The 14,953-nt window shown below is 40.4% G+C and overlaps 1 protein-coding gene across 5 annotated transcripts in view; it reads right to left on the bottom strand.

Moving 5' to 3' along the window:
* Positions 1 to 14,953, bottom strand: part of slit3 (slit homolog 3 (Drosophila)) — a 236,782-nt gene that overhangs the window by 26,985 nt on the left and 194,844 nt on the right. For all 5 annotated transcript variants that reach the window (XM_088294962.1, XM_088294963.1, XM_088294965.1 and 2 more), the window contains 9 exons: positions 11,008 to 11,140; positions 7,765 to 7,833; positions 7,600 to 7,671; positions 5,233 to 5,304; positions 2,815 to 2,886; positions 2,657 to 2,739; positions 2,505 to 2,585; positions 2,043 to 2,167; positions 364 to 461 (listed from right to left, as the gene is read on the bottom strand). In XM_088294962.1, the coding sequence (XP_088151088.1) occupies positions 364 to 461; positions 2,043 to 2,167; positions 2,505 to 2,585; positions 2,657 to 2,739; positions 2,815 to 2,886; positions 5,233 to 5,304; positions 7,600 to 7,671; positions 7,765 to 7,833; positions 11,008 to 11,140 (805 nt within the window). The remainder of the gene's footprint in view (positions 1 to 363; positions 462 to 2,042; positions 2,168 to 2,504; positions 2,586 to 2,656; positions 2,740 to 2,814; positions 2,887 to 5,232; positions 5,305 to 7,599; positions 7,672 to 7,764; positions 7,834 to 11,007; positions 11,141 to 14,953) is intronic.

Raw genomic sequence — 14,953 nt, 5'->3', positions numbered from 1 at the left:
AAAAAAAAAATAATTGGATCTTTGACGTCTTTAGCCGTCAATTGCAGTAAATGCGTTGTAAACAATGGAGTAAAAATAATGACATTTTACATTTCTACTTTTTGAGTTTTTCTTTTTGAATAATTTTGGGGACTATGTCTCATTCAAGAAAAATAAGTACAAATTCTTCACCTTAATAGTTCTCAGGTAAAACTCTCATCATCCCAGGCGTATGTATGCTTTAAATAGTGATATCATATTCATGCCCCTCACCAAGCAATTAATCAAAGGGCATTTTGCAAGGTTTCTTGGATTTGCTATGATGAAAGGTTTACATTGAGACACAAACGAATGCCAAGAAACTCCGGCGGCTCAAGTTGGTACCTGAAGTGGTCTTCAAGGCCCGGCTGAAGGTGACACGTCCCTCCATTCAAGCAGGGGAAGCTAACGCAGGCATTAATGATCGTTTCGCAGTCCTGACCCTGAGAGAGATCAAATATATATACATTAAATAAAACAGGATATAATAACAGAAATGCGGGCAAAAGTGATTTTTTTTCCACTCGTCTTTTAATCAGGCCACTTCAATGATAGCTAAGATCACAATATCATCTCCCTCCATTCTCTCGTCATTACTTCCTATTCTTTCCTCACATGGATGGATTTTTCTGACAAGTTTTAATTAACGTTGTCACAGGCCAATAATCATGCTCACCCAAACATTCCGTTTTTTTTAGTCTGTGACTTTGACAAGGGCCTTTGTTCTCCTTTTAAAAGCTGAAAGAAGTCTTCATTCTCTAAAAATAGAACTAAAAAAAAAACGAACAACTTTTCTTATCGAAAAAAATACGACTCAATTCAATTCCTGTAATAAGACTCCTGTGCGCTAACTTTATTCATGCAGGGATGTCAGGTTTATGGGATGTTACAATCAGAACTTTCAATTGGCCCAAAGCTAAGGCAAGGAGTAATCGGTTTAGTATGTTTATTGAATCTGACACGCTGGACGAATTTTTGTTAGCCTCATAGCAAAATGGCCCAAGTATTTTTTTTAATCTTACCGTTACCAACTCAATAAAAAATACTTATAATTTTTTTTTCTTGTATTCTGAAAACGTTAAAATATGACCCGAAATGAAATTAAATATTAGGCTAAAGAATTGTAGAATTTATTCGAAATCATCGTTTGGGCCCTTGAACTACAAATCTCGGACCCACATGGATCCCAGGAGCCAAGTTTAAGAACCACTGCGATTCACATTGAAAAAAGTGGGATGTGAGGTCCCATTCATGGCATCGTAGTAGCTTTAATTATACATAAATTGAAATACATTTGCATATACACGCTCCTCCCGTCAGTAGCAGATTTGCACGTCTTTTCGGTTACAAGACTCAGGAGAATAAGCACAGCCCCTTTTGTCTTTGGGTCGGTCAGAACCTCCTCTGCAGTCATCATGTCTTTGCTGATGAACGGCTCCATTCATTATGCATGCACCGACGGCGCTAAGCCGGATAATACCGCTAATGCCACGGGCTTATGCGGCGCGGTTATCCGTCGAGGATCTGGGCCTTGGCTACACGTACAGCCAATTCTGTGAATTACACGATTCACCAGATATCTCAATTTTCGGATTAAAGGCATATTCTGTGGTCGTGCAGTTTGATATTCACGTGGGAATTGGCTCTCAAACCAATATGAAGTGAACTCCCGGCTATTTGTGGGTCACTGGTTACAAAGTCAAAAAACGATTTATTATTTCGCACATTTTTTTTGTGCAACGTTTCTTTAACTATTTGCAGAGAAGCTCACCTACTCGCGATTTTTGGGGTTTATTTAACGCTCTAAAATACCACAGCAGTGCGAGAGCCCTGGTTAAGAGGAAAGTAGTAATTGGTGTCAAGGAAGTAATCCATTCATGCTGGATAACATTAATATAGGTAATTGTCGTATTTTTTTTAAATTCATTTTTTACTTGCCGTTTTTTTGCTATTTGGCACAAGGCGTTCTCCCTTGACGGTATGTTGAAAATAAGTGCTCAAGTAATGTGTGCTCTGCCTCTCACCTTAAATCCAAATGGACAGGTGCACTGGTAGGATCCAGATGGGTCGGACACACACGTGCCGTTATTCTGGCAAGGCTCCGCCAGGCAGGGAGCACACTTTGACACAAGGCTGATATCCACCGGACCTGATCCAAATAACAGACGAAGAGGATGACACAGATTTGGTAACAAATTAAAAAGATGGGCCAGCGCTCGTCCGACCGTCAGTGTGGAAAAGCCAACCATTTATTTATCGCTTGCGTTATATGCAAACCCCTAACCATAACTATATAATTATTTTGGGATGTAAAATGTTTACCATAAACGCATTTAGCTTTTTGTTCGGAAACCCGCGTTTTTGGACAAACCATCCCCGTGTTCTACCACAGAAAATGCTTCACAACATTTCTTTTCTAGTCAATGCTAACTTTTCTTTCGGAAACTCATTTGGACGAGAATACATTTCATGATGGTCCATTTTACCTTTACACTGGAATTTGTTCAGTGGAGTCGTCAGCAGCAGCCTGTCGGCCATGTCAGGTGGTCCGGTGCAGCGAGCGATGCCTGTCAACAGTTACTCTGTTACTTAACAACATAACCCACACAAACATTTGATTGCTTTGTCTTTTTCCTACCAGGCTCCTTAAATCCGGCCTTCACCCACTGGGAGAGCCAGCGTAGGTCACAGTTGCAGTACAAGGGGTTGGCACCGAGAGCCCTGCACACGTTTGGCAAAATTAAGAGCATTCCAGTAATGTGTTTATTTTGCCGACACTTTTCGTGATGCACTCACAGGTGTGACAAAGCGGTGAGGTGGTTGAACGCGCCATCTGGGATAGTTGAGAGGTCGTTTCCGTGGAGAGTCCTGACAAAAGAATGGATATAAATATTAAACAATTTCACTTGATTTGAAATATTTGCAGCACCATATGAGACCTAAAGGTGGCAGTGGAGAGTTATGGTAGCCACCCAAGGATTCATAATATCAAGCTACTTGAAGATGAAGGCGATATGATCATCGATCCCAATTGGAGTGTTAAAATTCATCGGTAAAAAACTGAGTCACAGCACTCGTGAGGTAAATCACATCGGCTGCCAGATGGCCTTGTTCAGCACGATAAATTATTCAAATTATCTGCGGCACAAGACCACCACGCGCGTCTATAATGGAACATGACTAAAATATTTATAGATAAAAAGAAAGTAAACAGAAAGCTTGTGTTCACAGAAATGACGCCGGTGCTGCTGCCGGAATGGAATATAGGAGGACCGTGTGTACGTATGCGCCTGTGTGTGTGTGTGAAGAATATATTTTTATCGGCATGGCAAGGCAGTTTTATTTATATAGCACATTTCATGCAAAAGTTTACTCACTGTGCTTTACATAATAAACGTGCTATATTTAAACACATTCAAAAACAAAAATACATGTGGGCGTGTCCACTGAATGAACTGAAACTGCGACCCACTCAGCTGTCAATCAAAAAGCACTACGAAGACTTCTCTATCACCTTTCTCACACCAACAAATTACTAAAGTTGAGCCATGAAAACCTATGTCCTAAACCTCCAGTCACCGCAAATCTTGACAATGAGTCACGCCAGGATGGCCAGAGCGAAACCTGCGTCCACATACTGGCTGTCAAGTTTATAATTTATACCCGTATTTTTTTTCACTCTTCTCACGCTTTCACCCTTCCCAGTGGTTAATGTGCGCAAAATCATGGTGGACAACAAGACGCTCTAAAAGTGGCCACACTGGTGGACTAGCCCAAGGGAATTTGTAATTTCGAGGTCCTAGTTAAATACATGTCGCCATTTCGTCAGATAACTGCTGATGCAAATGAAGTTATGTAGAGCAGTAATATACCGTGTACATATAAGACTGCGTCTGAGTGCATCTGTCTCCACTGCACAAAAGTGCAAGTCCGCCAAAAACTTCACTAGTACATGTTTTTGTGTCAGTTACTAATAGCCCTCCCTACACAGCCTGGTCCAGAGGGGTGCGCTCGGGTAATAAGGGGTGTGATGGTGATGACTGCCTGGCAACAGGTTGCTAAGCGGGGGCAGTCCCCAAGGCAACATGAACCGAAATGAAAGGCGGCCAGGAAGGGAGGATGGAAAAGGAAAGCAATCTGTGAACATCCGCCAGGTGAGAGTCACAACAACAACAAAAAAAGCCCTGGCAGAACTGGATACAGTATAGTATGACATGACGCAAAAAAAAAAAAAAAAAATTCAGACCTGCACAAATAGCTTGGTATTATTTTGATGTTTCTACTTGGCTGCATGTTTTTGCAGACAAGAGTAAGAGCAACTACAAAAGTCGTAAAAAATTAAAACAAAGAATCTCTCTCTCTCTCTTCCCCCCTCCCTCCCTCACTCTCTCACTGTAGTATCTGTGTTGATGAGTCTGTAAGGGGCGTGGCCTAGTGTGTGACGTTCAGAGCTGGCGTTGTTTTTTTTTTTTGGTTTTAAAGGTACTTTTGTTTTCTGAATATTGTTAGCTGGTGTGTTTGCAAATGCTTTGAACTGTTGCGTCTGCGGTTGTGTGAAGCCGATTGAGTTGCCGCGTGTACAAAATGTGCAATTTAAATAAAGCTGCCTTGGCCTGCCTATTTGACAAACTGCTGCTGATGGAGAAGCCAGTTGGATTTTTCACTGCTGTAATGCAGCGCTCGCATTTTGTCATTGACGGACTACGCACCTTTTCGACTGAAAACATTTTGTCTGAAAAATCATACTCACTGGAAAACGTACCAATTCATTTGAAATTTGCTACCAATGAACAGCACGGAGACGACCATGGCGGTAAGGCGGTAAAAGAAAGGCGCGCTGTGCATTTGGGTCGTGAGACAGAGGGTGGACAAGCTGATGGATGAGAGAGAGAAACACACACTGAAGGTCCATTCATCAAGCCCAACACTGGGTGGGCGGCGAGAAAGCAGGAGAGGACAGAAGGAAGGAGGGATGGATGAACGGATGAACAGATGACGGAGCCACGCATCAAGAATCGAGCGGCCGCATCATGCAGATGATGAGGGCTCATCACTTTTATCTCTTCGGGTAGGCCGGTGCAACAAACGAGCGGGCGGCTGCGACATACTTTGCACATGGCACGGCGCCAAAGGGGGCTGATTAAATTTTGATTTAGCTCCCAAGCAGCAAAGCGTAGAACACTGCGACACGAGAGAGCCGATCTTGTGACTCACAGCAGGCGGAGCGACTTGAGACCATGGAAGGCGTGGACCGGGATGCAGCGAATCTGGTTGTAGCTGAGAATGCTGGTGAAGAGAAGAGAGAGAAGGTCGCAGGGGTTATATTCAAAGCACCACATTTCTCATTCATATGTTGTTTATTGAGATCATGTGCCACTTATGTCATCTGTACTAGAAGCTTAATGATGCAGTTGCAATTTCTGGCATGTACATTATGCACAGCCGTATAGGGAGGCATTTCTGTGAGGATGGAATGTGCCCCAAAATAAAAAAATAAATAATTGTTTTCTATTGTCTGATGCAAGGGGGGGGGCAAAGTTTTTTGATTGGTGGGCCACAGTGGTTTCTAAAATTTGACAGAGGGGCCAGACCAGGAGCAGATGGATGGAGTGTTTTGGGAACCTCATTGGAGAAAAAAAAATACATTTAATTTTAAATGAAAATGAACAAAAGCATGACAACAAATATCTGTCTTTGACACACCAGAGTATTTAGAAAATAAAACATTAACAAGGTTTATTCATTGAATTGAAAGTTTGGCGGGCAGGATAAAAACGTTTAAAGGGCCGCACGTGGCCCCCGGGCCGTAGTTTGCCCACACCTGGTCTAATGGCATGACGTAATCAATTGTGGGTGCTTGCACAGGGAAATGATATTGATGCCCTCCAGTGACTAATGTAAAAACCCAGCAAGCATGCTGGGGAAAAACAAAAACAAGACAATCACCCAAAAATCACTGAAAACACAACAAAGGACTTCAAAGGGATCGTCTTAGACTGGCCAATAGCGCATGCATTTCACTTCCTGAAGAGGAGACTGAAGACAGAAACCAGAACTCAATGAGGCTGCATTAAAGGCCTGGAAAAGCATTTCAAAAGAACTTACAATGAAATAAAAGCAAGAATTTTCAACAAACGTACATCTTCCCCAAATGTCTTGAATGCAACAAAAACAAGTTCCAATACTTTTGGAGGGGATACAAGACTTGTTAGACACGGCCACTAAATTTCCCGTCGATCGCTGAAACCGGTTTGATTTAGCGGCGTCCATCTGGAGTGCATCTGCTCCCACTGGGGCTCATTAAGCCAAATCAGTTTATCAGAATGGCTGACTTCATGGGTGCTTGAGACATTTTCATGTGCCCTGATATGATTGACATGGCCATCCAGTTCCATGTCCACTGGTGAAACTGGTCTTTTTTTTTTTAAATAAATTATTTATTTTTTTATTTTGGCCAGTGTGCCATTGCAGCTTTTCAGTGTCCAAGTGAAATGCAAAAGTACAGCTCGTCCTCTTCATATTTTAAGTGGTGATGCCCTGCCATTAGTAGAAAACTGGCTTCTTTTCAGACTTTCTAGAAAATTAATTTTTATCTGAAATGACATGCCTGAAAGCCGAACTTCCCAACATAAAAAAAAAAAAACCTTTGGACTAAAATACGACCTTTCAATGACGCATGTCCGCCATATTTTGCCATTTTTTCATACGCTTTGCTGCAGAGGTTTGCTCAAGCGCACCGGTGTATTGCCGTTCACGTCCAACACGTCATGCTGCGTCGTAACGTTTCGTAGAATTGTCAACGTAACTCTTGTGAGAAGGGAAAGGAAGCGGTGGACTATCTCTTCCCCTGCAGTGCAGTAAAGACACCCTTGAGTTGCGCACTTAAATCACAGTCTGTTCCGTTGATGTTTTTCTGGGGGCTAACTGATGTCGTTGTTTGCACTGGATGACTCCCAGGCGTGAACGAGCGTGACTGCACAAAATAGGAAAATTTCAGTACTTGGAAACGGCGAAAAAGGCGTGGTCCACATAATCTGGATATGTAAAGTCCTGAAAATGAGTTTTGAAACCAAATATCAGCAACTCATAGGAATGTAGAAATCAGTGTTTCTATAATGGGGAGGAGCCAATTTTAGCCTGGATTGTAAATGGACGTTATGGAGAGTCTTTGCAGCATGTGCACATTTTTCCTCTGCTGAGCGGCTAACAAAAAGGGCATTATTTCAAAATCACATCTTAAACCAATTATTTTTAAGTGTTAAGTTGTTAAATGAGTATAACTTTTAATTTACATAAATTGAAATGTATTAACATTTTGGGCGGGAGCGTGTCTCAGTTTCGCATTCGCCCGCAAATAATGTGGGGGTTGTTGCAACAAAGGTCAATAGAAATAAAGACAAATGACAATAAATGTCGGAGAAACAACACAAGCGATGTCGTTTTCCAAAAACCAAGGGCAACATTGAGGAGCCATCGCATATCAAAAGAGTTTCAAACACAGCAAGCTATGCAGTCAAAAATGCTAATTCGACATGGCAATCTGACCGCCTCATTGATTGTGCCGCAAGGATGATAACTTACAGTGTGGCCAGTTGAGTCATGTTGCTGAAGGTATACGCCGACACTGTGCTGATGCTGTTGTTGCTCAGGTCTCTGTAGAGGCAAACAAACACACACACACACACACACGCCTCGTCAACCACTTGAGGATTTAGCAGACGAGGACGAGCAATGACGTGTACGTACACCAGTGACAGATGCTTCAGGGCCGCCAGCTCCTTGGGCACAGAAGTCAGCATATTACCCTCCAGATAACTGCAAGGAGATTACATGACATGGGAAATGTGTTTGAGAGGAAACGCCGCAACAGAATATAGGGGATTACAGTAAACCACACCTTATTGTGTGGTTAGCTATTTATAAAGCATACCAAACCAGCCATATCAAAAACATTTGTCGAAAACATACATTAAAACACTGTTGTCCGTGTGTGGGTGTGTGCGCGAGCTGTGGCCTATAGCAGCTCCTTTCTGATCGGTTATCATGGGCTTCAGGAGCTTTGCTGAAACTATAGAGGAATATCTATTAAATACATAATTCCAATACCTTGTTTTCCAACAACTGAAAATAAGACGAAGAAATTGGAGCATGGAAGCAGTGAGAGAATTTGACAGATCAAGTCGCTGAGAGGTTTCAGATGCACTGCGAGATTATCAATTTATGTGCAACAAGTAAATTCAGCACCTCTTTCAATCCATTACACAGGTTATTGTGATAAACGGAAACAACCTAAACAAACAACATTAAATTAAATAAACTAAAATGCTTTCAAAAAATGAAAACTGAAACCACATCATATATAACTATATTTAAAGCAAATAAGTTAGTTTTTGCCTTTGTCAGTTAATATGTGAGTTTTATAAATATTTATTTCAGTATTGCTTGTACATTATCATCCACATAAGGAAGGTTAAATAGTCGACTGAAAGTATTGTTTACTTTATTACACAATAGAGATATTTTTTGTGGTGGCACCCGACAAATACTCCATATATGAAAAAAAACAAACTAATCGGAAAAGAAAACAAAGCATCTTGGGAAAAAAAAAAACCTGCTCCAAAAATGAATTGTAACTAACAAAATTAAAAAAAAATAGTCAAAATGAAATAGCAGCTAACTGCAGTTTATATAATGAAAAATCCCAAATTATTATAATCCTGACATGTACATCTCCCCAAAATTAAAACTTCATTACGTTGTAGTAACACTTCAGTATTATCAAGTCAGGCTACCAACACAAATAGACTTCTTGCACGCCCATCATAATTCAGTAATTTAAGAAGACAAATAAAAAATGCCTGGAGAGTAACATCTAAAACTGCAATGCTAACCATTAGCATATCAGCGGGTGCTAGCATTAAGCTAACGGGTCATTCTTAAGCTTCCGGACTCATTTTTTCTTGTTCATTTCAGATAATAGATGGACGGATGGTTATTTCAATATTCCCCAAATTGTTTATTAATTGATGATCAGGTTTGCGCTTCTCTCAAATCAAAGCAAAAAGACTCGTAAGTTGGGTCACATAGCAAAGAGACAAAACAATGCACTTGAACACATTTCGGTGTAGCGCTACAGACTCGGAATCATGCAACATGTCACACACAGCAAGCAGACAACACACACACACGCTTTATGACACACTGGTCCCGCTCTCTTTCTCTCGGGTCAGAAGTAGGTCGAGTGGACACTATGATGGAGTGTCTTCTTGGGCCTGATCAATACCTAATCACTGTTATTGACCCCAAGGAGCGAGAGTCATTCAAGAGCTTGGGGAGCAGTGACAATGTGAGCGGGCATGTCGTTCACCTTCAGAATGAGGGATATTTTCTCCATCAAGAGAAAAAGAAAAAAAAATCTTCTGTATCATTTAACCTGCCGGCCAACATTATTGCTCTTTTACGCCACTATTGCCGCATCTCTTAATTTAAAAATGAAAAATATATGACTAAAATGCAGTAAGCTAGGCAGGAAAAACTCAATCGAATTGGCAGTTTTGGCAAACGGGTTACAAAACCGACATAAGCTTGCCGTGTCTTTGGCATCGTAACTTTACAAACAATTGAAAGTTGTTTAGAAAGTAATTTCAAAATGTGCACAGTTTCTGGATTGGTCATCAAGGTTTCGGTTACGCTGCTACGGGGCTTTCCCGTTCCACTTCCTTGCGGACATCCCCGGAAAGACGCAATTCACGCAATTGACATGAACACAAAAACATTTCAAAACCAATCAGCCCTCGCACGATGCTGATCATGTGTCATCTGCTAAGCATTATTTTCACATGCAAAAGTGCTCTCAATTACATTTTAAGTGAAAATAATTGCCTTGCTTATGACAAACAAATAATTCATTTTCGCAGCCATTTTGGTGTGGATTCCTTTTCATCAGCTCCACCACATGAATTTGCTTCACCTCTCGTCGACTTTTCTGGTAAACATTTTTTGTGTATGCGTTTACAATGTGTTTAAATAAGTTTCGGTGCGATTGTGTCATCTGGAAGTATTTCCACACATTCACGAAACTTGGGCTACCTGTTACATACACACTTCTGGAATAGCAAATTTGCACAGTTTACTCTTTATATTAATAAAGATACTATTGATGATGCTGTGGGAAAAAGCCAGACATCACTGTTAATGGTTTCTCAAAATAAGTTTAACAAGGGTAAACACCAGATGCTCTAGACAGCTTGGCAACAAATTCACATTTTGAAATCACTTCAAGGTTCCTAGGAAATCACGATGTCCCGTCACTGGTGAGCTTTTTCTGAAAATGGTCGATATATAATAGAGGAATGTATTTTGTAATATTCATGAAGGGTTAGGTCCAGCAACAAATCCAATTTCTTTCTGAAACGTAATAGCTATTATTTATCATGCATGGTGAAATCGGGCTGTAAGTCATACTTAAAGAAAAGTGAAATCGGTCTGTAAGTCATACTTAAAGAATTTTTTAAATTTTTTTTTTTTATCAGCGTCAAAAACGCACAAAGCAATCTCTGATTAAAATTTGCTGTTAACCAGTGTTATTATTTTTATTATGTGTTTTTGAAATAATTTAATGCACGCTGTTTTTGGTGCTTACCTTTTTTTACAAGTGAGTTTTTTATCTTAAAAAAAAAACTGTCATCATTTATATGATCTTTTCACCTATAACAGGTTGTTCTGAAACAAAATTTGACGAAGGGGTGTAATCGCTTGCAACAAGCGTCCACAAAAAAATAAAAATAAAAAAAATAAAAATAAAAAAAAGATTTAATTGTATGTTAACATGGTGAAATTTTAAGACTTACAAATGAGTAATTTAATTACACGCCCTGGCATAGAGTACTGTCTATCTTTAAAGCGGTTGGTTCCCAACTATTGACAATAAGAAATCCATATTTTGTGTTTCACGCGTGTGTTTGGCAGAAGAGATTGCACCAGACTCACAGTTCGGTGGCGTCCTTGGGAATGCCCTTGGGCAGCGAGTGCAGCCCTCTGTTGCTGCATCGCACCACGCTGTCTGAGCATGTGCAGACGTCAGGGCAGCCAGATGCAGGGAGGCAGCCGTTATCCTCGCCACCTGAAAGACGGAGCGGAGGAGGGGTTGGTCAGAGAGCGATGGTGGAAACCCAGAAGAGAAATAATCCCTTTTTTTCATTCATTTTTAATTTGCGCTATTTTAAGCCACTAAGGTTATTTTTTTCGAGTCTATTTGCAATTTGGTGCATTGCTCAACGGGTGTCCCCACAAACAAGCAGTATCAATCAGAACCACTGTTGCTCCATTTCGGTCTAAAAGTGACCTTTTGGTGTTTGAGGCTAATTGCGCATACTTAGCACGTAGATAAATGTGCAACATTTAGTGCTTTCTTAGGACTACTTGAGCTGCTATTATCTTGACAATTCTTGCGGCCATTCTTTAACTCCAGCTCTTTAAAAAAAAAAAAAAAAAAGGATCAACTATAAATAAAGGATTATCTTATCTTAGGCTAAGAGCGCTGAAAGAAAAAGCAGGGGAGTTTTTCCAATTTAAAGATTAGAATTGCCCATGTGGCCGACAAACGTGTATATTTATAAAACCTCTTGTAAAAAAAAAAAAAAGTGCACCAATGCAATAAATGTTTGTGTTTTTCATAAACATAATGCCTTTACCGTACAGGCGGGGTCCATTTGAAAAATATAATCATACAAATGCTCACTTAAAGACCCTGTAAAGTGAAATAAAATGTTTTTACAAAAATGGGAATAAAATTGATGAAAACCAGCAAAAACTGTCAAATTTTAAGTTGGCTACTCAATTGTGGAGTTATAGCAATGAACCATTTCACTTTTCTTGATTATGGGGGCGTGGCTAAACCGACACCATGCTAACATGAAACGCTTGTCCCCGCCTTATTATTGGTTATCGGGCGATGTGTAGTTAGCTGACTAGCTAGCTTGCTTGCTAGGCCGCTGACATGCTGCGTTAGAGCACCTCGGTGTTGGCTACAAGTGCACGCACATTACAGAGTGGGAAGAGTGAGAGGAGAAAAAAAAACTGAAGGTTGACAGGGTCATCATGCTGGTGTGGCTTCTTTAGAGTGCCTTGTTGTCATGGTGTGGAAAAACCACACGATGACCCTCTGGGGTATTTTGGTGCCACAGGAGGCTTTCAGGCGACACATTTTCATGACTCCGACATATGTAGGCATAGGGTTGATGCTAGAGGAAGTATATAGCAACCTTTTTTTTCCAGGTTGGAGAAATGCTGTGTGATTGACAGTTGAGCAGATATTTAGATTTTTTAAATAACTAAATGTAATCATTCAAATTTGGCTTGAGTTGATAACAACACTTTTTCTGTGACCTGGCAAATTTACAACACCCTTTATTATGATTTTTTTTTTGCATTTTTTTTTTTTTTAAATACTTCTTTGCCCGTGCTAAATTGAATTTGGCTTACAACGGAAGAGGAGTTCAACACATTTTTGTTTCTCGTTTTGGATGTTACCATAAGACTAAAGCCGTGCTTTGTTTCTCCTTAAGACCTCCGGCTGTTCTACTTGGGGATGCTCCAGAATGGGAACTTTGTTAAACAATACCGAAAGGATTTAAAGACATTTGAGCTTCGTGATTACTGCTTTGTTGAATCAGAATGGAGACTACGATTTGCAAGCGTACAGTTATCCCGGTATTCAATCCGAGCGTATTCATATTGTTATTCCCTCTGATTTTATGTGATGTGTTTTGTGCATTTTTTTCCCACACAGCTGCAACAAGTTAATCCCACACAACAGGATCAATAAAGTCTTATTATCTTATCTCAGATGAACAGCAGTTGATAAGATAGCCCAACACTTGCGGGCAACCCACAAGGACTGTGTGACAAGGACGTCTTCACGGCCCCTCAACCCCACCCCACCCCTGCCACACACACATACAAACACAGATAAAAGCTCGTTAGCGGCGCGCTAGCTAGCACAGATGTAACGCATGAAAATTCAAATGCGAGCATGCTTACAAACACATGGTCGCAACCAAAAACACATGGCGGGCTGCACGGGCCTCCAACACCGAAGCGTTAGGAAGGAGCAGAGCCCAGAGCGTTGTTCTTGGCTGAGAAAGGCTTCCATTTCCTCGTATGACACACACACACACGCGCTCACACAATTCGCTAACGTCACACTGCTTGTTGCATGATGGGAACACTTGAACTGTGCTTCGAATAGAGTGAAAAGCAACAGAGTTAAAACCATAATGAAGGATAATGAGGAGGAACCAGCAAGCCAATAATAACGCAACTTGAGTTTCGGTGTGTGTGTAAAGAGACACTCGAAATAAGTTTAAATTTTGTGGTCGTGCTTTTTGTGTATTGTGATGTCACTGCCAGGCAAGATTTTGCAGTTTTTAGTGAAATTCAAGCAGCACACGTCCTTAACTCATTTACTGCCATTGACGGATAAAGACGTCAATTTTTTTTTTTTTTACTTGGCTGGTAGTGAATGAGTTAAATTGCAGGGTTTGGACGGAGAGTGACTGTTGGCTTGGAAACACCAGCCTAATTGGCAATTTACAGACATTAAGAGTCCTATGCAGTAAAAGGAGTTGCGTACTCAGATAATGGTTGAATGTTTGGATTCAATGAATGCTTCACCCCATTAAAAGGTTAAGGAAGTTGTAGTTTTTCCTCGCAAAAAGCTGTCTCTTGGGGGAAATGCCCAATGAAGGGTAGGAAACGGATGTTCAATTGTCTCCTTTTAGATCTCTTTGACGAGGGTGGGTGGAGGCATGGGGTGGTATCAGATTCTAATGGGATGATAAACTCGAGCGGAAATATTGTGGTTTCAGAGTATCATGGTAATGCAATTTCAGCTCTAAAGTGCATAGATTTCTTAAATGTTTGGCATGCATAAAAATAATTCGGAATAAAATCAGTAAAAGTTCTTATTTCTCAGAATCAGTTTAGCTTCTTCGCTGCTCTTCCCCAATCAAGTTACGTGAGTGTCAAACGAGATCAAGTTAGTCTGCCTCAAAAGCAAGGCGAACGTATTTATTTCATCAATCGTGGACACAATAATTCTCGTAGCTGGTTGTGGTATCAATATATTAAATAAAGCATTAAAAGGGAAGTCAACCAAAAAAAATCTTTACAATAAAATGTTCTATGCACGTTCACTAGTCTAAACAGGATATTCTGATTAGTTTTGCGTTTGCGAAATATGAGTTAAGCAGCAAAATCCAGACGTTTTTAGCCAGCTCTGGAGGCGGCCATTTTGTCACTTCTGTTGACTGAAAATGACTGAGGGCTCAGATAATGACTAATCACGGCTCACCAGTTTTCTGAAACTGGGCCATTTTCAGTCGACAGAAGATAAAATCCAAAATGGCCGCCTCCTGAGCTCGCTGAACCAAATGGATTTTGATGCTTAACTCATATTCTGCGTTTGCCACGTTGACGTTGCTTTTAGGCCTGCATAGAACATATTCTTGGAAACAACATTTTTGGGTTGAATTCCTGTTTAACATTACGTTGAATTTGTTGAAGGGTGATAGGTGACAGTCTCATAAAGGGAGGAGAACGAGAACAACAAGATGGCAAATACTTCTCAAAAGAGTCGACTTTTTTCACATGACGGATATGTGATATTGGAAGTAGCGTCTACTCCAGTTATTTGTAAAATTGCAACGTGAAAAAAAACCAATGAATAATTCATTCTAATTAGAATTTCCATGAAAAAAAACCATTTGATTATTTTTCCTGAAAAAAAAAATGCAATTTAGCAACTGATTGGGTTTTAAAAAAAAAAACAACGAAAAACTTTTAAAAAAATCATAACGGGAGCTAGATTCCCAGAAGTATTAATTAATTTCCAAAAGAGCTGCAACAAGCTCGCTGGCTGATTGTGTAAGTTTGT

The sequence above is a fragment of the Idiotropiscis lumnitzeri genome, chromosome 4 (assembly GCF_059441095.1).
Source record: "Idiotropiscis lumnitzeri isolate Australia: NSW breed Sydney's pygmy pipehorse chromosome 4, RoL_Ilum_1.0, whole genome shotgun sequence".
Taxonomy (NCBI): Eukaryota; Metazoa; Chordata; class Actinopteri; order Syngnathiformes; family Syngnathidae; genus Idiotropiscis; species Idiotropiscis lumnitzeri.
The sequence above is the reverse complement of the archived record's forward strand: the minus strand, read 5'-3'. Positions and strand labels throughout refer to the sequence as shown.